The 27,296-nt window shown below is 41.4% G+C and overlaps 1 protein-coding gene across 2 annotated transcripts; it reads left to right on the top strand.

Moving 5' to 3' along the window:
• The first annotated feature begins 804 nt into the window (after positions 1 to 804).
• On the top strand, positions 805 to 27,060 carry LOC116051054 (aryl hydrocarbon receptor-like). 2 transcript variants are annotated; one of them, XM_031301291.2, is made up of 11 exons: positions 805 to 1,172; positions 6,318 to 6,496; positions 18,177 to 18,289; positions 18,382 to 18,471; positions 19,054 to 19,168; positions 20,570 to 20,694; positions 21,512 to 21,714; positions 21,819 to 21,928; positions 22,774 to 22,915; positions 23,545 to 25,075; positions 26,733 to 27,060. In XM_031301291.2, exons 1-10 carry the CDS (start codon positions 1,114 to 1,116, stop codon positions 25,037 to 25,039), a joined length of 2,631 nt encoding a protein of 876 aa, XP_031157151.1. In that variant the 5' UTR covers positions 805 to 1,113; the 3' UTR covers positions 25,040 to 25,075; positions 26,733 to 27,060. The 2 variants fall into 2 exon arrangements, with proteins under 2 accessions (XP_031157151.1, XP_031157150.1); XM_031301290.2 differs by lacking the exon at positions 26,733 to 27,060 and adding an exon at positions 25,434 to 25,984.
• Positions 27,061 to 27,296: the final 236 nt, after the last annotated feature.

Raw genomic sequence — 27,296 nt, 5'->3', positions numbered from 1 at the left:
TTGGTGCATCTGAACAGGGCTGTTGATTTTTGCAAATCACACTACAGGCTGTAGGTGGAGCCAGAGGAGCTGGATTTTTTCAGCAAATATGACAGAAAGTTAGTTTTAAGTTTTAAGTCTTACCTACTGCACCTTTAAGTATACTTTTATATATATATATATATATATATTTATATGTGTGTAATATGTATATATATATATATATATATATATATATATATATATATATATATATATATATATATATATATATATTTATTATGTGTAATATATATATATATTTTTTTTATATGTGTAATATATATATATATAACTTTTTTTTATACCTTTTTTGTTTTATTTTACTTCATTTCATGTGTACTTCTTCCAACAGCAGTTATAACTCTTTTATTCGTCTCTGCAAGAAACGTGTGCTAACTTATACTGCCACTGGATGGAGATACACGTTACACTCTGTTTTAAACAGTCTGTGGTTAGACAACATTTTTCAGGAGGTTAACACAGCAGAGTCAGAAAACGATGGAAAGTTGAGCTGTTGTCACTTTATGTCAAACTTTACATCTTTTTTTTTAATAAAGGAAACAAACGTTTTCTCCCTTATAACTTTAGTGCGTAACTTTAGCAACTAAAAACTACGCACTATAGCTTTAAATAGACAAAGTACATTTACGTGTACAGTTTGTGTATTTCACAGCTGAGGACAAGGAGGCTAAACAAAGAAGAAGCTTTACACCAATCATAAAGGGTGAGGCAGAGAAACTGGGATGCTACAGTGGATTTGATTGGCTGAAGCAGGAGCAGACGCACGCACAGGGAGGACTGGCTGGTGTGTATGCTGCTGTACTTCCCTCTGAAAAGTTTGCGACTTATTAAAGAGCTTCTGACCTGCAATGTAGTGCTGCAAAATCCTGCCAGACTTCATGTATCTGGATTATTTATCTCCTGTCTCGCAGTGAGCCGAGTTAAAGCTAAATAACCAAATTTTCTAAAGGAGGAACATACTGTACAAGGTGTGTCTGTCTGGAGATTTTGGAAATATTTTTTTAAATGTTTCTTTGTTTGTTTTTTAAAGTGAAAGAAAGAGAAAGTTGAGTCTGAAACTTGAGCAACACTATGCTGGGGAATGGTCGAGTATACGCGGTGAAGAGGAGGAAGAAGCCCGTTCAGAAAAGGTACGTTTTCATGTTATGAAACGTTATTTTTTTTGTTGCACAGCAAGCTATGAAACAGACCTCTCTCAGAGGGTCAGAGGGGTTAAAGCGGGTCACTGCTAGCCAATGGATCAATCAGCCATCACCACCACCTTGTTAATTACTGCGCAATTATTAGGCTATTAGTCCTAGTAGGTAGTTGTAATACAACCTATCTCTTAACATTAAACCTCGTGCTTCCACAAAGTCAGGCAGCTTGTTGTTTTAGCATTACTTTAGTGATTTCACCTGCAGCAAATGTCTCACAAAGGTAACGAGATCAAGGGCAGATAAGGTAAATGTGGAAGCAGGGGCGATTCTAGGATCAGACCTTTAGGGGGGCTCAGCCCCTAATGAGAATGTGACACGGATTAAGGCCTGGATACCCGACCCGAGCCCGACGGATCCCGACAGTACCCGACGGGCCGGGCCGGGTTCGGACAGATATTTAGAAATGATGGTCGGGTTCGGGCCGGGCTCGGTCACATCAGCGCAATAAGGCATTTGTTGTAAAATGGTGCTGCAGCTCCTTTAAGAGAGCTCAGTGTGTGTGTGTGTGTAAAGTGGGCAGAAGAGAGATAGAGAAAAGAGAAAGCAGACGTGTAGATGTGACCGGAGCAGAGTTGGTGGAATAAGTTTAAGTTTTGTACACAGTGTGTGCGGTGTCCAAGATAAACTCCAGACTGAAAACCAAGTTCATTCATCTGCTCACCAGAAACGGGATTTTAACCCCGACGTTATATAACGTCGGCTCTGGAGGTAACGAGTCTCCCCTGGTTTTCTGATCACGGTCGGAATCGAAGCGATCAGGAAAGGTTAACACATTGACCATTTTAAATTAAACAGCTTATTAACGTGAGCTTGTTCCCCCGTGTGCGCTGATGCGCTCATCTGTTGACATTTCCGAATGCCTTCCAGTTGCTTAATAAAAGTGGGCTTTCCACACAAACAAACGTACATGTGTCATTAGTATGAGAAAAAAAAACAACGAGATTTTAACTGTGTCCGGCTCGGACATAAATATCATAATGCCTGACGGGCTCAGGCCGGGTTCGGTCACGGCTCTGTCGGGCTCGGGCCGGGTTCGGACGGAAAAATTCGGCCCGATCCAGGCTCTAACACGGATACAGTGCCTTAACCCCCCCCCCGCTAAACTAAACCTTGACACTTTATAAGTCGCGGTCATAATGACCATTTTGACCCAATGTTCTCACATTCAGCAATTTCAGTTGCTTACATTTCAATTTGGGTTCTAATCTGCGGCATGAAATTACCAACTTCTTCTCTGGGGACTACCAACGTTAAACTTCACAACCGTCTCCTGCTCTCCCTCTGACAGATCAGATAGAGACTCAGCCAAAGGCGGGAGTCTGGCACAACCTCCTCTGATTGGCCAACAGTAAATTTCTGTTAACCCTTTCCTTGACTGGGTTACAGGTGCGTAACTTTGGCGACAGCGACACAGGATATTAAACCGGTTTCAAGCTCTTTGAACCTGTAATTGTTTGTCCACTAACAGACAAGTTAGCAAACTCTAACTTGAACCCCTAAAATTTATATTTTTGTAAAAATATTTTTATATACATATAATTTTTAGGGGGGCTGAGATTAATTTTTTTTTTTTTTTAAGATTTTTTTGGGGCATTTCAGCCTTTCATGGAAAGAACAGATAGATTTGAAAGGGGAGAGAGAGAGGGGGATGACATGCAGGAAATCCTCTCAGGTCAGACTCGAACGCTGGACCTTCTGCGTCAAGGTATACACCTCCATATTTGTGCACCTGCTCTACCAACTGAGCTAACCCGGCTTGAGCCCCCCTAAAAATAGTCTAAAATTGCCAATGGGCTGCACGATATGAGGAAAATATGCGATATGCGATAACGTAGTTGAATATTGTGATAACAATATTACTTGCGATATATCAACAGATATTAAAGTGTACTCAGTTCTGCTGCTTTCGGTATTCTGCTAAAATACAACAAATTGCTTGTTGACATTAAAACAAATGAAAAGAAATAATTTACAACATTCTTTTATTGAACACATTGAACATTGAATTGAATATAAAAGGCACCAGAAAAGGAATGACAGTTACATTACGATGTATTGTGCAGCTCTATTACTTACTACCACAGTGTACTCTGTTATAAGTAAAAGTCCTGTATTCTAACGGTTCTAGCATCACATTAAAAGTACTCATTAGGCAGAGTGGCTCATTTAAGAGTAATATATATTATATTACTGGATTATAATTATTGATGCATTGATGTGTTCATCACTTTAATGTTACAGCTGGTAAAGCTGGAGCTAATTGTAATTACTTTATATCCTACAGCGTAGCTTAATCTATAGTAATGCATCATAGTTGATTTATATGTTGTATTAATCATCTAAATCTGAAAAGTAACTCAATTCAATTTAGTTTATTCAAGAAGGAGACATCTGAATAAACTGGCTTTTTCTTTTCATCTATAGTCTCCTGGCCTTGATGTTGAAAAAGGCTTATTAAAATACACATTAACAAGAAAGAAAGACAACACAAGCAGAGCAGCACTTAGCACAAAACAAGACATATAGCACAGAACCAAAAACTAAAGCTGTCAAACACATGTAGCCTCTGAAATGTTGTGCAGTAGAAGTACAAAGTAGCAGAAAATGTGAATACGCAAGTAAAGTACTTGAAATGTACCTCAATTTGTATAGATTTTTATAATTGTAATTATCCATGTAAAAATGTGAAGACTTTTTTACTTGCTTATTCATTCACTCCCCGAGCTACAGTATTTTGCTGCTGTTTTTCCCCAAATACATACAGTCTTTAGCTGTATTTGTCACAATGGGAAACGAGGGGTGTTATTCCAGATATTACATTTCTTAAACGTACAATATGTAATACTACTTGTCAACGCAGCACATTGTAGTAACTTTAAGCTGGATCGATCGATATTAAAAAAAAAAAATATATATATATATATATATATATATATATACATATCAATAAATCAGGTCTCTACTGTATTACTGAGTTGCAAAGTGGCATGTAATCAATGAAAAAACACTGACAGGCGACCAAACAAAATGTTGGGTATTGTGTATGGGTTTGAACATAGTTGGAAACATTCGGAATAATGTTAAAGTGCTCATATTATGCTCATTTTCAGGTTCATAATTGTATTTAGAGGTTGTACCAGAATAGGTTTACATGGTTTAATTTTCAAAAAACACCATATATTTGTTGTACTGCACATTGCTGCAGCTCCTCTTTTCACCCTGTGTGTTGAGCTCTCTGTTTTAGCTACAGAGTGAGACATCTCACTTCTGTTCATCTTTGTTGGGAGTCACACATGCTCAGTACCTAGGTAAGGACTACTAGCCAGTCAGAAGCAGAGTATGAGGGCGTGCCCTGACAGTACCTAGGTAAGGACTACTAGCCAGTCAGAAGCAGAGTATGAGAGCGTGCCACGCTAGCAGCTAGGCGAGCATTATAACGTGTGTTACAAAATGACCACGTTTGTCTCTGAAGTAAAGGCTGGACTACAATAGAGCTGTTTGGAGCAGTTTGTGAACAGAGTTTTCTCTTGCCGTGTTTCCTCTCCATATTCCTGCCTGCAGTGTATAGTTGTCTCTCCTCTTCTCTCCATCTCTCTCCTCCATCTCATTCCTCAGATCTCTCTGTGTTCAGCCAGGGAGGAACACTCACAGGGCTGCTGCATGTCCTGACATGTTGATGAGGAATCACATTGTGGTAGTTTGTAGTAATACTGGCACAGGCCAAGTGTGTGGAAGATCAACACACTTGTGCCGTTTCAAAATCATGATGTAACAACTATCTGGATTGTTTAGCCATGTTTAGCTTCAGCAGCAGTCAGACTGAAATATCTCAACAACTATTGGACGGATTGCTATTTTGTGCAGACATTCACAGGGGGCAGCAGCTCAATGTATCTTAGCCACTTAAAAATGTCAATATCAGTTTAAGTGTACGCTATATTTGGAATATTTTTCACCGCTTTACCTTGCTGTCAGACAGCCCCTAGTCTCGCATTGCCAGACCTTCCTCCATAGCGCTGCGGAGGAGGGTCTGTCTAGTCCACACAGCATTACGGGATGGGAGAAAAACGTGCTCTGGTTTATTGACATTTTTTTTAAACCAATCACAATTGTTTTGGACAGCGCTAAGCGCCGGACAGGGGGAACGGTGCCTCTGCAAAATAACCTCTGGAAGGAACTTGTTTTGGTGGAACCTCGTCGATATAGACTAGACAGCCCTTTACTACGGGGAACTGAAGCCAAAAACAGTCATTTTACCTCGCAGGACATGGGAGTTGCTGCTCTACCGCTGCCTCCATCGGTAGTATTTTAAAAGATTAGTTCGGAAACTAACTGATCGAGGCACCAGCTACTCCTGTGTTCTGTGAGGTAAAATAACCATGTAAGGAGTCTGGTGCCTTAGATTCCGTGTCGGTACTCCTGTCTGCTTCTCCAAACTGGGGGCATGCCAACCACCATCTACTGCAGCTAATACACTGACTATGGAGAAATAAGTCATACAACCACACTTTCAAATATCCAAGCTATCCCTTTAATAACAGTACTTGAGTAAATGTACTTAGATTCAATCCCCTGCTGCTTTCCGCTGATTTCCACTTAACTTTGTGGACATCATTTCAATAATGAATTCTCAGTAAATCTGATATTTCTGGGTATTTATTCACAAGACTGTGAAACCAACATTTTTATCTATTTCTGTGTTTTCCCGTCTAGTAATAACAAAAGTATGAACCACACTTTCAGCCTTCTTAAAACCAGGAGGTTGCAGCTTTGTTTGATGTGGTTCACAGTTTATTTCGGCAGAAACCCACATTGTCTTTTAGAACTTCAAACACGGGACGTATTGTTGTCGTGAACAGGAATTGTCAGCGTGTCAGTATCTCCTACATCCACGCATGCAGACATTCAGATGCAAGCTTGTTACAGCATATGCAAAATTGACCTCGTACCAAAAACTCCCACTTCAATTCGAGATGGAAATTCCAACCGTTTGTGGCAGATTGTTGAGCAGAGCAAACATGTTTTAGCAAGCAAGCATCACTGAACATATCCTCTTTGTCTTGTGTGTCGTTTCAGTGTGAAGCCTCCGCCCGCAAAGACCAATCCGTCTAAACGCCACCGGGACCGTCTGAATGGAGAGCTGGAATGCCTCACCAGCCTGCTGCCGTTCTCCGACGAGTTCAGAAGTCGCCTGGACAAACTCTCTGTGCTCCGGCTCAGCGTGGGATACCTAAAGGTTAAGACTTACTTCCACGGTCAGTGCACTCTAACTTATAGTTTAGTGGTAATACGGTTATATGAAACTTGCGTACGTGTGTGAAATATTGAATGTGAGAGACAGGATGTGTGGGATCAGTGTGTCAGGTGAGCAAATATGCAGCTCCAGACATTTTTGTGGCTGAGCTGAGAGTGTTTGAGATGTCAGAGAGGGAACTTGACACTGTGAATAATGAATAGTCGCCCTGCTGGGAGGGAAACAGGAGAGCGTGTTGCAGGGGCAGATGGGAGTCTATGCAAAGGAACATGAGACAGGCAGACGGGACTTCGGACCACACACACACACACACACACACACACACACACACACACACACACACACACACACACACACACACACACACACACTTGCTAGTAGCCAAGGAGGACACGGAGGATTAAAAAAAACATGATGGAGTCTTCAGAAGAGGTAATTATCGTCATTCGAGTGTCTGTGCGCGAAAGCCACCGGACGACACAATCTACTGAACATAGTCATTGTCGCTTGACGACTGGAGAGGAGGCTTCTGAGGTTCACCATTTGTGTCTTTATTAACAAAAATGACACCAAAATATACTCCAACCAAAATACAAAAAAAAAAAAAACAATATTAAACTGAGGTGAAATAACAGCAAACAAAACGGCCACCTCACAGCAAGCTGCCAACCTCGTCTTTCTTCTCCTGATGCCCTTTTAACTCAGTCCCCCCCAATTGGACCATACCACCTAGCCATACCACAGGTGATTATAGGGTGAGCTAACCTGAGCAAGCAACATTAACACTTAAGTTTCTCAAAACATCATTACAACTGGATAGATCAGTTACTGCCGACATTACTATTTATACATATATGTGCACCCACTACAATAGGCACCCCAAATATTTGTCATGTCTAGTCCCTGTGTCAAGTTTCTTTGTTTAGTTGGTTTCATGTTTTCTGTTGGTTTTCCCATTTCCTGTTTTATTTTGAAGTCTCTCTGTTCCCTTATGTGTTGTCTTGTTTTACGTCCTGTCTTTTGGTTTTCCCGTCTTTGTGATTGTCTGAAGTCTTTCACCTGTTCCCCAGCCCTTGTGTCACCTGCCCCTTGTTATCCCTCGTTTACTTGTGTATTTAGTCTCTGTGCTTTCTGTGTCTGTTGTTGGTGGATTGTCATTTGTCTTTTGTCGTCGGTCCTTGTGGTTCTATTCCTGCGCGTAAACTGTATTTCCGTGTTCTTGGATTTTTACCCGTTTCCTTCCGAGTTTCTGTTTCTTTTGGATTTACTCACTGGCTCAGCTTACTTGTTTGTAAATCTCTTTGTGTTCTGATTAAATTATTAATATTTCTACTGCTGCCTCTCCTCGCATCTCTGCATTTGGGTCCCAGCCTACAACCCTGACAACATTATAAACATGTCATCTACTGCAGAACTATCTTACCTATTGTTCTTCCCTACAGAACAGACCTAATGTGGCAAACCTGCATCCACTCTCCTTGATTAAGCTGGTGAGCAGCTGAGCTACCCCCCCCCCCACATCACAGGCAGAACCATAGCAAAAGACTATGAATCCATAAAACCTGCCGAACAGGCCTACGTCAAATAATAATAAAGTAACAAATACACTAAAACAATAACCTACAACATTACAGTGAAAGTAAGAATTAAACTGACACAAAACAGTATTAATTTTGTGAACAGGGCCTAGTGAAAAGGGAGAAAGGCGGCCTTTTCACAGTCATACTGAGAAATACAGAGAGTTGTGTGGAGCTGATAGTCTTAATTAGCTTTGTAGCAACTCATTTGGCAATGGCTTGAATGTAACAGACGTTCATTAATATCAAAAAGTTACACACTAAAGCTTTAAAATATTATTGTGCACAGTTTAAATGGTATTTTAGTCAAGCCAAACCAAGATGCATCCACCAGCTGTTGTCTAAAATCTACCTAAATTTAGGCTTTAACAAAACTGCAGTTGTGGCTGCAGATTTTACACCAAAAGAGTTGCAGAGTCCAGCAGGCCTTTCCTCTCTCTTTGTGCTGCTCTTCGCTCTGCTATCATCAGGCTGATCACTGCTGCTGTTGGAGCAGAGGGGGAGGGGGGGGCTCTGAAGCACGGTGGCACGACATGAGGGCTCTTGACGAGGCGGTGCAGATGAGGAGTGTTTGTGAATGGAGACGTTTGAACAGCTAACACACTGCAGCTTCACATTACCCGAGTGTTTAGTTTATTATACTAGATGGTACTATCATACTAGATAGACGCTGTTCTAGATATGGAGGTTGTTTTAGTAACGCATATCCAGCTTTTCCAAGAGGTTTACAAAAAGGTAAGGGAAATCAGAACAGAAAGAGAGTCCAGACGAAGTGGAAGGAGAGTGAGCTGGTTGACATCACTTCATTGTATGATGGCTGTATCTGCATCAGAACGCTATCTCCTCTCAACTTTGATGTTCCTCCAGACCGACATCACACACAAGCTGTTAAATGTCGCCCAAGAAATAAGCAAAAAAAATTGATATTGAAGTGCCCATATTATGAAAAAATCACTTTTTTTGTTATTTTGTGTCTCTGGTGCTTCCACACGCATACAAACTCTGGAAAAAAAAACATCCATGCTGTTTAGAGTGAGATACAGTTTCTGAATGTGTCCTGCCTTCAGTCTCCAGTTGAGCTGTTCAAAATCTGCACGGCTTTCTACGTCACTAGCCGAGACGAGGGGCCTAGGGGGCTAACTGTTAGCATGCTAGCTCATTCTCAATGGCAAAACACTGCTACAACACACACAAATTCACCCTAATCTGCTAAATAAATTGTATAGAACTACTTACGTGTCCCTGTTCTGCAGGTATTCCACGCAAAGATTATTTTTGTGGCCATTTTAGGCCTTTATTTATATAGGACAGCTGAAGACATGAAAGGTGAAAAAGATGGGGAATGACATGCAGCAAAGGGCTGCAGAGCAGAACCTGCGGCCGCTGCGTCAAGGAGTAAACCTCTATATATGGGCGCCTGCTCTACCAGCTGAGCTACCCAGGCGCCCATATTATCTTTAACAATAAAACCCTGCTCATATGATATAATCAGGAGCATCATGGTCCCGTCAACCAAAACAAACCAAATGCCATATCGTTTTGGAACCATTAACGTCTTTTTAAAATGTTGTGCAAATAAACCAAGTTGGTGTAAAGATATTTCACTGGATAAGTGAAAACTTTGACCAGATGATGGCACTTGAGGAAAAGTCAAAGGATCATCAAAGTTATTACAATTCATCCTCTGGACACTGTGAATATCTGAACCAAAGTTCACGGCAATCCATTAAATAGTTGTGTAGAGGAAGAAGTAGTCAGGGGATAATCAAAGTCACAAGGATTTAACCTCTGGGCCCAGTTTTTCAGAAAATTTAATCTGGATCAAATTGATCCGGATTTGGAAATCCCATGTTTTGCTATCCAGGATCACCTGATCCATCTTACTTTTATGCCAGTTTTTTAAAGGAACATTGGATTGGATCACTGTGATCCAAATACCAAATTTCAGGATTACCAAATCCTGTTTACCAGAGCCTTAAATGGAACCAGCAGTGTAGCCTACTGGCTTAGCAAAGAACAACAGGTAGGCTAAATACCGGTGGCCACAAACAGCAATTGATTGTTTTAATTTTAGGAAACAGAAGCACTGTAATAAACAGAAACATTTTACATTCCTTATTTTGTTATAATGTTAAATAACAAAACAAAAACAATATATCCAATAGTAATAGTAAGGTCCACTAGGATAGCTTCCATACATAACTGCGGTGTACCCTTTTGCTCTTCAGCCTTTGGGCAGGCAGCTTTCTCTTTCAAAGCCCTTAACCAATGGAATACTATCCCGGACAATGTAAAAAGCTGTTTGTTTAGTAGCTTTAAAGCTAATCTAAAAAATCACTTAAAAATGACTCAGTAATGTACGCACACTGTTAGTTAATCATTCCTCACAACTGTTGGTCTTACTTGTCTCTCCAACGGGGTTGACTGTGTGTGTGTGTGTGTGTGTGTGTGTGTGTGTGTGTGTGTGTGTGTGTGTGTGTGTGTGTGTGTGTGTGTGAGTGATATGACGTGTAAAATACTGTTATTTGTTACATGTTTTTTTACTCATTAAGCGATGTTTCAACTTTTAAAATGTTTTTCGAGGGACTGCAGATGTAAATTAGCCAAAGGCTAACTCTGGTGCTCTGCATCAAATGGTCACATTTATGTTTTAATTGCACATTGTCCCTTATAAATAAATTGAAAATTGAAATTGAGTATTATATATATTAAATGTGACATGCTTCACATATGCTTCAAATAATGAAGAAATGTATATATCATCAGTAAACATGGATTTTGTGATCATTCACTTAAAAAAAAAAAACTTTTTTATTTATTTGGTTCAAAAAATCCCAATAGAATCCACCCTTCTGATGGGATCAGGGTAATGCTGTTTTTTTGGATCAAATAGATCCCAAACTGAGTTCTAAGTTTTGAAAAACCCAAAGGGCAGGTTTGATCCAGATCAAATGTAAAATCGGATTACATGCTCTGATCTTAGTTCGGAATCCCTCTTTTCCTTTTGAAAAACCCATTTCCAAGATTTGATCCAATCCGTGATCCGAAATCCCACTGGATTATTTTTGAAAAACTGGGCCCTAAAGAAATCATGACAATCCACGTAATAGTTGTTGAGATATTTCTTGTCTGGACTGCTCGAGCTGCTAACTAGCTACAATCGCTGTCAATCAGGAATTCTTCAGGATGAAAGCGTTGCAGTTTTCATTGTTTTTACAGAATGTACCTCTCTGTGGCCTCCTGAATTTTCTTCTAAGTCTCCATCTAATCTTCCACAGCAGTTTCCTCCGATTGTGGAGGATGTTTGTTCAGGGTCTGATGTTTATGCCCATTATGTGTCGATGCTTAAAAATAACACAAAACTGTCATTCAGTCCTCACGCAAATCTTTCATGTCTGTTATTAATTGATAGTTGATGTGTGTTTGGATGTTTTGAATGTGTTGTTACATCAAGAAGAGGGAACAAAAACCGGAAGGGCTGTTATATGTTATCATAGTTTAAGTGTAAGATAAAAATAAATCTCACGTTATGTGTCGCCTCGAGATATCCAAATAAAGAAATATCAGACTTAACAGTTTTCTTTTTCTTGGCATAATTAGGGTTCCTGAAGTGAAAAAGTGAGATTGTAGTCTCGAGTTTAGATAAAAAAAATTTTTAGGCAAAAAAATCATAAGATATTTTGAAAACTCTGGTAGTGTTTACATGTTGCGTACATCCTATTCTGTTGCAGATAGTTTTTGTGTGAGTAACGCTCTATTGTTGGTTTGGAGGCTGACGTCAGCCCTGCTGATGCTCCGGCAGCGTGCTGAACACAGAGCACACTGTTTGTGGAAACACAATCTACTGACTGCCATGTGTGCACACTGAAACTCATGCACTGTCAACAAACTCTTCACCAACTCTGAACTCGAGTGAATCGGCCCCTCTGTGAGGGAGCGAGCTGGCAGGCAGACACCAGGAGTCACAGGATGAATAAAAAAAAGGGGGGGGGGGGTTTCTTCACACCCAAAAAAAATGAAAGAACGGGTGCCTGGGTAGCTCAGGTAGAGCAGGCGGCCGTATATAGAGGTTCACTCCTCGACGCAGCGGCGGCTGGTTCGACTCCGACCTGCTGACCTTTGCTGCATGTCATTCCCCTTCTCTTTCCCCTTTCATGTCTTCAGCTGTCCTGTCCTGTAAAGGCCTAAAATGCCCCAAAAATAATCTGTAAAAACAATTTACAAAATATGCAACAAACATCATAAAGAGGTCAACTAAACAGAACTTAACACAAACACTATACCAACTAAACTACAGAGAGAACAACATATTTTGATTATGGTGCGTGAAACTAACAATATGCGTCATCATTTATTGCATAAGTTCATCAGTTCAACAAACTAAATGAGGAGAAAATGAACTGTAAAGAAAACCAAGGTGTGTGTGTGTGTGTGTGTGTGTGTGTGTGTGTGTGTGTGTGTGTGTGTGTGTGTGTGTGTGTGTGTGTGTGTGAGTGTGCAGGAAGGTTGATCACAGACTAGTGTGTTGTTTCCTTCAGTGAATGAGTCCCAGGTGATGCTTCTGCCATCACCTGGGAGTTACCATGGTGAACCCCTGTCACCTTAGCAACAGAGTCCAGAGTCTGACTTGCTCGGGATGTCTGACACCACAGGGAGGGTTTAAGCTGGTTGTTCGTGTCTGCTTCCTGTGTTTGTCGATAATGAGGTTGAGGTTGCAGCGAGGTCAGCTCCGTCATTCGCTCGCCCTCCAGCTGCATTTTCCTGCAAGACAGATCTGCTCCGCTGAGTCATAAACAGGCTAGAGATGCTGCAGAGGCTTTTAGGCAATGAATGGCTGCGTCATTTGGACAATTATTAATATATTAGTGTAGTTTCAGAAGGCTGAACATGAAAGTAAATACCTTAAGGAAGCAGAAATGCTGCAACATTTCTCCTGATTATATATTTTAGGTAATTTGTTTCCACACATTCAGTGTATTCAGTGGTGAAAATAATTTACTTGCACTAAATTAAAGTTACTTAATAAGATACATATACTGCTACTACATTTCAGAGGTAAATATTGTACTTTTTACTGCATTACATTTATCTGACAGCTTTATTTACTTCTCAGATCAGAGTTTCTAAAAATGCTATATTGTTAAGAGTTAAACCAAATAATAATAATATACTTTCTGCCGCTGCCCGACTCACTTCGTCTCAGCTCTATGAAACGTTTTCCAGTTTTCCAGTTTATTATTTTGGTTTTTAAGCCAGCACATCTACCGTTTGGATTCACTTTCCCCGCTCAGTCAGCAGCAGGCAGCTGTTTTCAGAGAAAAATCTTTAAAAACCAAAGTTCACCAAGTGAAATTGAAGACTTTTTAAAACATTTTAAATACCAAACAGAATGCGGTCATACATACATTCATATCTCACATACCAGAAGAATACAAACAAGTGTACCACTCATTTTGAAACCTCTTAACAGACCGGAATGCCTGCTGCCAACCAATAACTAAACCTTAACCAAACTCCAAAGCAGAGCAGAGTCCGCATCCGCCGCAAACAGTCGCTTAGGGTTCGTCTGTCACCTCTGAACACAGGAAGGCGATGACGGCTGTGAGGAGTTTGTGGCTGCAAGATAGACAAATGTGACCTCTGTTCTCTATAAACTGAGAGATGATGTTGATAGACGTTATAAAGGTCTGAAGCTGATCGACTATCTGAAAAACAGTTGTGACGAAGCATACTGGCAGCTTTAGTTTCCACAGCTACATCTACACCATTGATTCTCAACTGGTGGGCCGTGACCCACTCCCGTTGTGGGTGAGTCGCGGACAACTGGTCAATAAATAAATAATATTTAATGCGCATCTGATTTTAGAGCCGTTCAGCAGTCTAGCGCCGTAACCATGGTAACCATCATTTGATTAACGTTCACTTAAAGTTTGTGTTGATGTTCGGAGGCAAGCTGGCGAAGCGCAAATATGACCCGGAGTATTTAAATTGAGGATTTTCGCACATTGAGGATAAAAAGGGACAGAACCCCCAGTTTGTGATATGTAATGAAGTGCTTGCACATGAGAGCATGAAACCATCCAAAAAAATGTAAATATGTGTATTTATGTTTTTAAAAAAGATGCCGTACGTGTGTTTTCGAAAGCTATTTTTGAAAAATAAATTTGCTTGGTTTTAATTCTATAAAAGTGGGTCGCGACTTAATGATCATGGGAAAATGTGGGTCACAGGGTTGAGAACCCCTGATCTACACTACTACCTTTTAGTCTTTTTCTCCATTTACGCCTCGCGTCCACACTACCCCAGCGTTTCTGAACCCCTAAAACACAAAAAACAAAGACATTTGGAAACACTGCTGCCCCTGTTTAAGTTTGAAAACTCCGGGGTTGCTTTGTAGTCGGACAGGCACTAGTAGTTAGGTAGGTCTGGGTAGTCCCATAGACAGTAAAATAAATGGACCAACAGATCCCGTTGCTCTGGACGGAGACCAGTGAAGGATATTAGAAGCACTTTTCCGGTGAGCGCTGAGCGTTACTGAGCAGCCTCCAACTGAGCTTGAAGACGTAGATGTGACGTGAGCAACGTGTCTGAAAGTTGGAAGTCTTCTGGTAGCTGTGCCAAGAGAAATCTCAATCATTCCCAATCTTGCAGAGACGGAGAGCGTAGGTATATGTAAGGAGATAACATAGGCACAGGCTAATTATTGCTAACTAAAATGCTAGTTAACATTAGTAATTAAACTTAAACAGCTAATGGAAGTCGAAACTGCCTGCTAGCTTCTCCTGTACTATACGGTAACTCCTCTACTATGAGACAGTACGTCCCGTGGTTATGACACAATTGTTAGCCTATTTTTACAAAAACGTCTGCTACGGAGCCATAACGTGAGATACAAGGTAATGGAGCCTTTTATACATTGTCGTGTTTCTTTAGAAATAAACAATGGACAAATAAAGTCTTTAAACGCTTCAGATGTAAAGTTATTCGCTGTCAAAGTGACGTCAAAATGAATGGCAGTCAATGGGATGCTAATAGGGGGTGAGTGCTTATTAGCATCAAAATGGCGCCATAGGAGGTTCAGGTTGTGAGGAGACGCTTACCCCCTTGGGAAGTATAAGAGTGCCAAACGCAGGGTTCGACAATAGCAATGGCCCTATGGCCCGGGGCCAGTAAAATAGCAGGTCGGGCAAGTTGATTGGCCATCGCTGGTCCGTTCGGGCCAATGATATTGCTTGTGCCAATCAAAGTCACGAGTCAGTTATTTAAATGTGATCCTAACGTTAGGTGCAGCACTATCTAAGTAGCTAATGGCGGGTGATGCCTTGTTAGCATGAAAATGGCGCCATAGGAGGTACGCGTTGTGGAGAGAGGCTTGCCCCCTTGGGTAGTCCACACAGCATTCCGGGATAGGAGAATAAACGGTTAGGGGTTGTTTGCATTTCTTTAAACCAATCACAATCGTCTTGGGCGGGAAGGAACTTGTTTTGGTGGAACATTTGCACTCCGCAAAAGCAAACGCCACATATAATATTAAATGAAGTTAACTGTTCCCACAATACAGTAACCTGAGCTATATAAATTAGCTGGGTACATGGTCAAACGTAATTTGCTCTTACCAGTATATCGCTGTGTATTTTGTCCATAGCAAATCCCCGCCAATCGGTCCCAAAACGTCCCAGTTAGAGAGTAAATGCCGTAAACGTATTCTTTGTAAATATTTACAATCATTCCCCGAACGAGCCAAGCAGACCTGCCTGGTTGCATGATCCAAATTTTACTTAAAACTTGCTATTTTTAGCCTGTAACGTTGCTCAGAGGTTCCAGTTAATGTTGCTCGATGTGACCGGAGTTTAAAGTTAAAACCCTATTTTCCTGTTTTTATGTTAAGTGACTGATGGGAACAACAATCATTGACATTGGTTGAAGTTAATAGGGCAATTGTCCAGCTTGTATTTACCTTCACAAAAGTGCTCGTTTTGCCACTGACAGGCTCAGATTAATATTCTAAGTGTCTGACAACATTACATCGAAAAAAGTGACAAAAATGTTGGGGGGAAAAAGCTTCAAAGACGTCAAAAAACTGCATAAAAAAATCGGCAGAGACATCAGATAAGTGACAAACTTGGAAAAAAAGTGACAACAATGTCGGAAAAAGCTTCTTGGAGAAAACAACAACAAAAATCCACAAATACATTGGAAAAAATGACAAAAACAAATCGCGAAAATTGACAAAAACATCGAGAAAAGCCACAAAAGTGTCGAAAAAGACGACCAAAGTTTTAAAAATGTTGACAAAAAGTTGCATGGTCGACGGGAAAACAACACAAGTTAAAAAATGGAACTGTAGTAGTGTAGATGTAGCATTAGTTTTCACAGAGTCTGAAGGGTAACTGCTCTCCAGCATCCCTCCTCTCTCCAGGCCCACGTCTTTAGGGAGGTGTACTGACTCTGCGTGTGAACCCTCTTCCTTCAAAACTCCACACAGCTGAGCAGAGGAGGGAGGGAGGGAGGAAAGGATGGAAGTGAAGGGAGTAGGGGAGAAGGGAGGCCAGATTACAGATTCAGGTTAAATCAGACTTTTCATTAAAACTGTCCAATTTGTTTTACAACTTTTCGAGGTTGCACATTGTGTTTCTTATTTTCGGTATCACTCTGGGCTTAACACTTGCCGACATGTTTGACATGTTGAATTTGAGCTGACCTCCCTGAGTCAGTTTCAGCTCATGCTGTGATAACAAACGGGAGATTCTTTCTGGGTTTGTAGAAAAGCTGCTCTTGACCGAGATGACAGGGAAAATTCCTGGGTTTGTGGGGGGGAGACAAGAGGCAGATCCAGAGGGTTTGTTTTAAAAAGGGGAGGGAGAGTGACGGGAAGTTTATTAGCGTGCCATAGAGTCATTACTGAAAGGAAAGGAAAGGAGCTATTGCTTAGACGACTGGATGCCAGCGATCACAGATTAGATTACACAAGATTTGGCTTAAAAACACAACCGATAACATTGCTGTTAAATCCTGTTCGACCAAAATAAAACAGACTTGTGTTGAGAAGGATTTTCTGGACAGCAAATACAGTATTTCATGCTTATATTGGTAAGCTTCAGTTGCAGCTAGTCTGCCTTTTTTCTTGCACAAACACATGAAAACTGTGCCGATTTCGTACACATGCTGTCACCTGCTGTGTGTGATGTCTGTTGTCCTGCTCATGGAGGTAAAAGCTGCCTGCAGTTAGGCATTGTAGGACGTCACTGATACTTTGTGCCACAAATAAACAAAAGAACATTAGCAGGGATGCAGAGTGTTGTAGAAACGCAAGATACCCAACAGGGTTGTTTCTTCAGCATGTAGTGACGAGTCTTTGATTACAGTTAAGTTTGGCCAGTTAAAGCGAGACATTACAGGCAACATCATAGTATTTTTGATGTGAATTGTATGGTGAATTTTAAGATTTTGGGCTATTTTGCTTCCATAACATCTCCATAACATTATTTTACAACACTTTGTCTATTTGTGTCTGTAGATTTCTCCTAAATTTACCAAAAGTGAGCTTTGGATAATGCCTCAAACATAGAATTTCAGAAAACTTGTAATAAAAAAAAGAATTGTCTTAATATACAGTAAGTAATCAACTGAAGAAGTTTCATGGTAACCTCTATTAATAAACATATTTGACCCTATTCACCTGTAGTGTCTTTAAAATGTCTGATTTTTCCAATCCAATCTTTAAAGGCCGTTCCTCAAAATGAGTTTTGTTCTCAGACTCTGAGCCAGAAATCTCAACTTCAGTAGCACTTATATACACCAAACTGAGGGGTTTGTTCAGATATCATTCAGAGTCTGGTTTATACAACATTTTATTCCTAAAAACATGACGAAAATGGATTTCTTTTGAATGGTTGTTGAAACTATTTTCTGATTTATGGAGCGATAAAAAGAGAAATCCTAAATTCCCTCTGTGAAACTCTTTGACTCTAATATGTCAACAAAATGGAACAAGAATTTTGAACCTGCGAATTGAGTTCACTTTCTTTCCTTTTGGCAGCTTCAGGACACTAAAAATCTTTTAAGTACTTTTTTTGACTGAGGTTTTTTTTGTATATACTGCAGCAGCGCTCCAGAAGCACACGAGGTCGGCTCCTCTTGCGTCTGCAAACGGCAGAAATGGGCCGTCGGTGTCTCTGGATGGAGTCAGTTTCTCAGAGGGGGAACTCCTTCTCCAGGTACAGCAACAAAACATTGGATGACATGCATGCATACAGCAGGTGTGCATTTGTCCGTTTGGATGTAATTTTGTATTTCCTATTTTTCACAGGCTTTAAATGGCTTTGTGTTGGTCGTGACGAGTGATGGCACGATCTTTTACGCATCTCCGACCATCCAGGACTTCCTCGGCTTCCATCAGGTAACAACTGTGACACCAAACACATTCTGAATATCTTTATTTATCCCAGTGATGGAGGAAGTATTCAGATGCTTTACTTAAGTAAAAGTACAGAAGTATTGACAGAAAAATGTACTTAAAATATCAAAAGTAAGTGTACTGGTTCTGCAGAGTGCACTCTGTCTATGTTCCATTTTATTCAGTATTATTTATTACTACTGTTTTAAATGCAGCTCTTTTCATTTTAAAAACAGATTTATTTTTATATATACAGTATATCTTTTTTAAATACATTTTTCATATTGTTTATTATAAATCTATTTTATATTTATGATTCTTGACTTGCTGTTCTTATTTTTTCTTTATGCACCAAAATACCAAGGCAAATGCCTTGCGTGTAAAAACCTACTTGGCAAAAAAACTAATTATGATTCTGATTTTAACTATAACTGTCAGACAAAGTGCAGTAAAAAAGCACAATAGTTCCCTCTGAAATGTAGTTGAGTAAAAGTATAAAGTAGCATAAAACAATATCTAAAAGTTGTATTCGGTACAGTACTTGTATTACATGTAAACTCTGTCCCTCTCTTCATCTGTCATCAGTCGGATGTGGTCCAGCAGAGTGTTCATGATCTCATTCACATGGACGACAGAGAGATGTTCAAATGTCAGCTCCACTTCGCCCTCGACGACACACACTCAGACATCAGAGCAGAAGGTATGACTTCAACTCATCAATATCTACCTGTCACAGATATAATACAGGTTGGACTCAGGTGTTAACTCTAGATTTGTGGCTCCCGACCTTTTTGGCTTGTGAAAATGAAAGCAATGACTTTTTGCCAAAACTCAAGTCTCTGAGATAGAGTCCAAGTCAGGTCTCAAGTCTCTGAGCTAGAGTCCAAGTCAAGACACAAGTCTCTGAGCTAAAGTCCAAATCAAGCCTCAAGTCTCTGAGCTAGAGTCCAAGTCAGGTCTCAAGTCTCTGAGCTAAAGTCCAAATCAAGCCTCAAGTCTCTGAGCTAGAGTCCAAGTCAGGTCTCAAGTCTCTGAGCTAATGTCCAAATCAAGACACAAGTCTCTGAGCTAGAGTCCAAGTCAAGACACAAGTCTCTGAGCTAGAGTCCAAGTCAGGTCTCAAGTCTCTGAGCTAGAGTCCAAGTCAAGTCTCAAGTCTCTGAGCTAGAGTCCAAGTCAGGTCTCAAGTCTCTGAGCTAGAGTCCAAGTCAAGTCTCAAGTCTCTGAGCTAGAGTCCAAGTCAGGTCTCAAGTCTCTGAGCTAGAGTCCAAGTCAAGACACAAGTCTCTGAGCTAGAGTCCAAGTCAGGTCTCAAGTCTCTGAGCTAGAGTCCAAGTCAGGTCTCAAGTCTCTGAGCTAAAGTCCAAGTCAGGTCTCAAGTCTCTGAGCTAGAGTCCAAGTCAGGTCTCAAGTCTCTGAGCTAGAGTCCAAGTCAGGTCTCAAGTCTCTGAGCTAGAGTCCAAGTCAAGACACAAGTCTCTGAGCTAGAGTCCAAGTCAGGTCTCAAGTCTCTGAGCTAAAGTCCAAGTCAGGTCTCAAGTCTCTGAGCTAGAGTCAAAGTCAGGTCTCAAGTCTCTGAGCTAGAGTCCAAGTCAGGTCTCAAGTCTCTGAGCTAGAGTCCAAGTCAGGTCTCAAGTCTCCGAGCTAGAGTCCAAGTCAAGACACAAGTCTCTGAGCTAAAGTCCAAATCAAGCCTCAAGTCTCTGAGCTAGAGTCCAAGTCAGGTCTCAAGTCTCTGAGCTAAAGTCCAAATCAAGACACAAGTCTCTGAGCTGGAGTCCAAGTCAAGACACAAGTCTCTGAGCTAGAGTCCAAGTCAGGTCTCAAGTCTCTGAGCTAGAGTCCAAGTCAAGACACAAGTCTCTGAGCTAGAGTCCAAGTCAGGTCTCAAGTCTCTGAGCTAGAGTCCAAGTCAAGTCTCAAGTCTCTGAGCTAAAGTCCAAGTCAGGTCTCAAGTCTCTGAGCTAGAGTCCAAGTCAAGTCTCAAGTCTCTGAGCTAGAGTCCAACTTTCAGAACATCAGATGCTGATGAAGCTAAAATACAGATTTGGTGGGATGTAGTCCACAAACACCCCAGTTTGAGATTGTTGTTTCTCTGCAGATAAGCAGTCGAGCAGCTCTGTGTGCTTGTTGCCTCAGTACATCCCTCCAGAGAACTCCTCTTTCATGGAAAGAAGCTTCTGCTGTCGCCTTCGCTGCCTCCTGGACAACACCTCTGGATTCCTGGTAACGTAATCGAAGCATCTGTTAAACTCAGTGTCTGCAGCTCTGTGAGGCTGAGGCACTGCAGAGCTTTTGGCTAAATGCTAACATGATTAACAGGTAAATTAGATTTCAGTACTATACTTTCAAAGGAACTACTGCGACAAGTGGCGGGAGGTTTATAGCAAACACAAACAAAAACATTAACCAAAATTAGAGCTGCAACGATTAGTCGACTAATTGATTAGTTGATTGATAGAAAAATAATCGCCTCTTAAATATGGAGGTTTCCTGCTCTATATCATATTAAACTGAACATCTTTGGGTTTTGGACAAAAGAAGACATTAAAAGACACCAGCTTGGACTTTGCATGGACACCTTTCTCTATTTTCTGACATTTTATAGACCAAACGATTAATTGATTAATCGAGAAAACAATCGGCAGATGAATCGATAATGAAAATAATTGTTAGTTGCAGGCCAAACGAAATAGTACTTTTACTTTTGGTACTTTAAGTACATTTGGATGCTTAAATGTTTGTACTTTAATACAAGTCTCAAGTAAATTTGGTCTTGTAACAGAGTTTTCCTACACTGTAGTATTGCTACTTTTACTTGTTCTGAGTACTCCTTCCACCTCTGCTCCAACGTTATTACATTTAATCTTGATGGGGTCATGAAACCCCCAAAATGTCATGACCATCTATCCAATAATTGTTGAGATATTTCAGTGATGATCCAAAGTGGTGGGCCGACGTTTGCCACCCAAAAAGCCTCATTATTATCACTTGTTATGTTTGTTGATATGCATGAATATAACTAAGTCTCCTTCACTTCCAGGCTCTAAACTTCACCGGACGTCTGAAGTACCTGCATTTGCAGGGAAACACGGGGGCTGATGGGACCGCTGCTCCTCCTCAGCTGGCTCTGTTTGCCATCGCCACTCCTCTGCAGCCTCCTTCAGTCATGGAGATCCGGACCAAGACTCTCATCTTCCAGACTAAACACAGCATGGACTTTGCTCCTGTGGGCATAGACACCAGGTTGGCATCTCTGGTGAATCTCTTTAATATAATTTAACATGTTAAATGCTATCCAGATCAGATTCTATCACTGTCTGTCTTTGTGTGGTTTTTTTTCTTTTCAGAGGGAAACTGGTTTTAGGATATTCCGAGACAGAGTTGGTCACAACAGGCTCGGGCTATCAGTTCATCCACGCTGCTGACATGATGTACTGCGCCGACAACCACCTTAAGAGTAAGTAATCCTACAACACACTGATACCACGCACTTTATACCTCTCAGTAGGGCTGGGTATCGCCAATGATTTCCGGAGTCCATTCAATTCCGATTCACAAGGTCCCGATTTGATTACATTTCTGATTCAATATCAATTAGGTTAGGGGAAATTTCAGTTCCAATTCCAATTTGAAGTACTTTTTACTTAACAGGACTAACATGACAGTAACTGACAAACTACACCAGTCATCAAAACAATAAAGTGCACCTGTAGACTACAGCCAGTTAGTAAAATGAACATGTTGAAGAACATTCTTGTGCAACAACTTTACATGGTAAACAATGGAAAAAGCCCTGACAAGTTGACAGTACTTCTGGTCTTTACAGTTAAATTTAGCCGAGAAAAAGTGACCATGTACAGAGCACCGTGTACGGAGCACCGTGAGGTGACGGTTGCTTAAACGGCAGTTGCAATTGAGTTTAGTCGACAAAAGGTGACTGTCCTGCGGTGATAACAGTTAACTTTAGGCACCAAGACTAGTTAAGATTAGAACAAAAAATTGTGGTTTGGGTTAAAACACCGTCTCCCTTAAGTAGTGCTCCTGGGACACAAACTCCCGTTTCCTGTGTGTTTTACCCTTAACTTCTTGTTAAGCTCCCTGGCTTGAAAGCACTGTTTGTGTCACGTGATGCCCTTATACATCCACGGTGAAAGGGCATATATTAAAAGATCGATTTTGGGATGTTATTAATCGATATCAGATCACTCAAAGAAAGATGGATTTTAATTGGTGAATCGATTACTTTAACCCAGGCCTACCTCTCAGTGCTGTTATTAACCTGACTACCATCACCGTCCTCAGTGATGAAAACTGGAGAGAGCGGCTTCACCTTCTTCAGGCTGCTGATCAAAACGGGACACTGGTTGTGGGTTCAGGCCAACGCCAGGGTCGTCTTCAAGGACGGGAGACCAGACTTCATCATCGCTCGTCAGAAAGCCCTCACGTGAGCATCAGCTTCTTATCTTGTGCTCTTATTGTTCGTAATTTCCACTTTTCTTACTAAAATCTCTCTGAACTTTGTCCTCTTGAAATTATAGCGCACAACTCTATTTTATTAATGGATGTCCATTACATTTAAGCCATTGCCAAATAAGTTGATACAAAGCTAATGAAGCATATCAGCTCAGCTAAACTCTCTCTGTGTTTCTCAGTATGGCTATGTTTACAAAATGGTGTTGTCCGGCGACTTTTGCTCGCAGAAGCTCGAGTTTAGATAATTACCTCTTCTGAAGAGTCCTTCATGTTCTTTTAATCCTCCGTGTCCTCCTTGGCTACTAGTAACTGCGTGGGATCACGGTTGGCTTGCTTCATGTGGATGCAACAACAGTGTTTTGTTGTCATTACTTAGAATTCCTCATGGGGGAGACAGAAACTACCGTATGCACTCTTTAATGGATAGCTTCAACATTTTTCATCTAAAAACGATTGTCAGGCGCTCAAATGAGCATTTAAACTGTTTTTGCTTGCTTGTGATCATTCCTAGTCTTTGAGCTATACCCTTAATTTAAGCATTTAAAAGTATTTTTTGGCATGTATATAAACCTTTGCTGTTTGCCTCCTATTTTTCTGTAGAAACGAAGAAGGAGAGGAACACTTGCACCAGAGAAGAAAGCAGCTCCCGTTCAACCTCACCACCGGTGAAGGTGTCCTGTACGACGTTTCTCTGGAATCCATCCCTGGTCCCCCTGGCTCCGGTGCGCCGGGCACCACAGAGCCCACAACAGAGAAACCTTTGGACCCCGCCTCGCTCCTGGGATGCCTTCTCAGGCAGGACCACTCTGTTTACACCCAGCCACCGAAACCCAGTCCCCCCCTCCCGATCTTCACCCAAATAGAGGACCCTGATTTTGAACAACCGCAGCCGTCCTTGGAGCAAGCCTTCCTGGACAGCCACGCTCTGCTCAGCGTGCCGGGCCAGATCCAGGCCTCACAGAAGAGGTCTATCACGGGGGACCGCACAACAGAGGCCATGATTGACTCGTTGGAGCAGATTTTGGGGGATATTGGGGATGGAGGGATAGAGGGTCTTGAAGTTGAGGAGAGAGAGCTGAGGGACTGGGAGAAGACCCTCGTCAGGATGAATGAAGAGAGGGAAGATGTATCGAGGAAACTGGATCAAATTCTGGCCAATGACGTGTTCTCATATGTGGAGGAGGCTCTGAGGAAAGAGACTGGAGGGTATGTGCAGGACTCCGATTTTCTGGGTTCAGTTTCTAATCAGTCGATTAACAGTTTATCCATCCAAGGACAGCATCCTGGGTCTGTGTTTTCAAAAAATGAGTGGCAGCAAGTGACGGACATGGCATCTGGCTTTGCAGAGCACGCTCTGTTGGGAGATGTTCCTGGTGGTGTTGGTTGTTCGACTGGACTGAAAGGTGCTTCTCATGTTGTGCCTCACACACAGTGTCTTAACGCTCACCAGGGACACGCCTCTTCCCTGTGGCCTCCAAGCAGCAATCACCACTGTGGCAACCAAATGATTTCAACACAATCCTGCCACGCTGAAGTGACGCAACACTCGTGGCTTCCATCTGTTCAAAACACCGACAACTTCTATAACAGCGGCCATCAATCTGACTTGAACCAAAGTGTACAGTACACGCTAACGGGTTCACATCAGACTTGCATAGAGCCACAGCTTCAGAGCCCGTCAGTGTGGCAACAACAGCAGCAGGTGCCGCAGAGTTTTCACCATCACGCACTGACACATTCCTCACACACACCAGGCGGCGTGAACTCAACAGCTCAGTCGTTCCACCCAGAAATGCAGAGCTTGTACGGCAGCTGCGTGTATGAAAAAAGAGAAGGTCGCATGCCGAACGCTGCTACTGTTCCTATCGGACAGAATGGGCCTCTCCTGGGACCTTCATGCTCCGGAGGAACCACAAACGCTCCCTTTTCCATGCCCCATCCAGGCATGGCGGTCGGAGTCTTCAACCAGGGGACGATGCAGTCGTCTGCGACTGGCTGTGCAGATGTGGGCAACATCAGCTTAGTTCACCTGAGTGGAGACAACTCTGGCCTGGGAACAGCTTGGTCAGAATATCCTCCTGAAAACGGATCATAACAGTCGCCGTTCTTCTGAAGGAACGATGAAGCTCAGGTAAAAAAAAAAAATGCTATTAGAAACTAATTTTTAGGACCATCTGGAAAGAAATGGCTCAGATTTCAGTCTTTATCCAGATGGCTATAATTTGTCTTGGAAAACACAATATATAGGCCAAAGGCAGCTCTGGCCCTGTTTTGATGAGCCTCTCCTCCATCTCGGGGGGGGGAGGCACAATTTATCAGCAAACCCCTCAAATCACCAAATATTCTGCACTGATTAGATATCAGATGAAATTTCTCCTCCTCTGATTGTCAGGAGGGATGATAATTGGACCTAACCTCCTACAATCTGATCCATCTGAAGGTTTTAGTTTTCAGGATAATCACAGTATTTCTACGCTCTTCTTCCACAGATCCCCAAAGTTCCCCCTGAACGGTGCAGTTGACCCGTTTGCCTTCCTACTGGGAGCATCAACCTTTCCCAAAACACCGGCTCATAGCCGCCTCTGCAACTCGCTCAGAGACTCTGACTGGACTGAGAGCTAAGCACGAGTATGATGAGGAGTTTCCCTTTTGCGATACTCGTGATATTTTATAGATGTTGTGTCTGCTGTGGCTCAGCAAGAAATATGAACCTTCTCATTTCAAACTAAAATACTTTTGCTGTTCTTTGTTTCTGGATTTTAGACAGAAATATTTATCAAACAACCTTAACCAATAATGAGCTTTGTACACATATTCATGCCGCAAGTAACCAACAATGTTGTGAAGTGTCCTTGTCAGCTGATTGGAATCTGGACCCAACAAGATTTTAGCAAGTGGACGTGGAAGAAATCCTGACTACAGTCTTTCTATATCACATAAAAATGTGAGGAATAAAAAGGACATGTACTCTTATAGAGGACCAGTTTAACTTTTCCTGTACATCACAATGTGAATCTGTGTACTCTGTGTTGTTCTGTAATGTCATTGTAGTTCTTTTTTAATTTTTGGGGCATTTTCGGCCTTTATTTTGATAGGACAGCTGAAGACATGTAAGGGGAGAGAGAGGGGGAATGACATGCAGCAAAGGGCCGCAGGTTAGTCGAACCCGCTGCGTCGAGGAGTAAACCTCTATATATGGGCGCGCGCTCTGCCAGGTGAGCTACCCAGGTGCCCTCATTGTGGTTCTTTGAGTGTTTTTTAGAGGACACGTCATAGTCAAGGAGGACTTTAAATCAGGTCATGGACCTTGTATTATCATTCATTTCTTACACGTTACTTTAAAAGTAAAGAGATGTTTGTAAAGTAAAGAAAATGAAGATTGTTCTTATCAGTGAATCCAACCAAAGGGAGTTTGTTTTATTAGCTTTAAAGGATAGGACCAGCTTTTTAGTTTCTGTCCATATGTACTGTATATTCAAAACTAGTTTGTTTTTGTCTGCAAAGACAGCTGTGAAACTAAAGATTAAAATGTAGAAACTAATCTTTTCCCAACACTAACGCAGCTTATGTTGGAAAGAATTCAGACAGATGTTTTCCACATGTTAGAGTTACATTTGCCAATTAACTGGCCATTTTAAAAGATCTAATATGTCATTCTGCATTGAATGAGCATGTAAGACATGAAACGCACACATGGCAGTATTGAAATAACTGAATCTAACTTGAGACTAGTTTAAAGATGGTGCAACCAGTTATCAATAAATTCATTATGTCTAATGTTTTCACAGAAACAGATGATATGGGAGAGATGGCAGCTGTCGTGCTCAGTGTGAACAGATCTAAATTCAGAAGTTTGACTCTATACATGCTTTATATTTCAGTTTTAATCCATCTCAGCTCTGTCAAAGAACTTTAATATGCTTTACCTTGTCAAGTAATATACTCATAATTAAGTATGCATTTCTGCGTGTTGGAGATGGACATATTATTGTGCTTCTGTAATTATCAGTAATGTTACACTCTATAGCTGCTTGGTATTCCCTGTCTACAAGACATATAACCATTGGGGACAAGTCTAATTTATTTTGCCATTAAAGAACTGTAACCCCTCTGTTACCTCCATGTATTATTCTCCATGCCACACATAAAGTATTAAAGAGTTAATGTGCGGTTGTATTCAAACTGTGTCACCCGTTGACATTCAGACCTTTAGATAGGAGCAGATATCGGGTTAAGACCTTCATGATCGTGTGCTCCGTCTGCAGCTCAGGTGCTAACTTGTAGCATTATCTGTGGAGTATCTGTGATCATTTCATGTTTTTGTTTTAGTCTTCCTGCTTCCACATTATCCC

Source organism: Sander lucioperca, chromosome 14 (assembly GCF_008315115.2).
Source record: "Sander lucioperca isolate FBNREF2018 chromosome 14, SLUC_FBN_1.2, whole genome shotgun sequence".
NCBI classification, from domain to species: domain Eukaryota; kingdom Metazoa; phylum Chordata; class Actinopteri; order Perciformes; family Percidae; genus Sander; species Sander lucioperca.
This window is presented reverse-complemented; position numbering and strand designations above follow the sequence as displayed.

Coding starts and splice junctions, on each gene's coding strand:
- LOC116051054 (XM_031301291.2), top strand. CDS start 1,114: ATGCTGGGGAATGGTCGAGTATACGCGGTGAAGAGGAGGAAGAAGCCC. Junction 19,169..20,569: donor CTCAGACATCAGAGCAGAAG/GTATGACTTCAA, acceptor GTTTCTCTGCAG/ATAAGCAGTCGAGCAGCTCT. Junction 21,929..22,773: donor CGCCGACAACCACCTTAAGA/GTAAGTAATCCT, acceptor CACCGTCCTCAG/TGATGAAAACTGGAGAGAGC.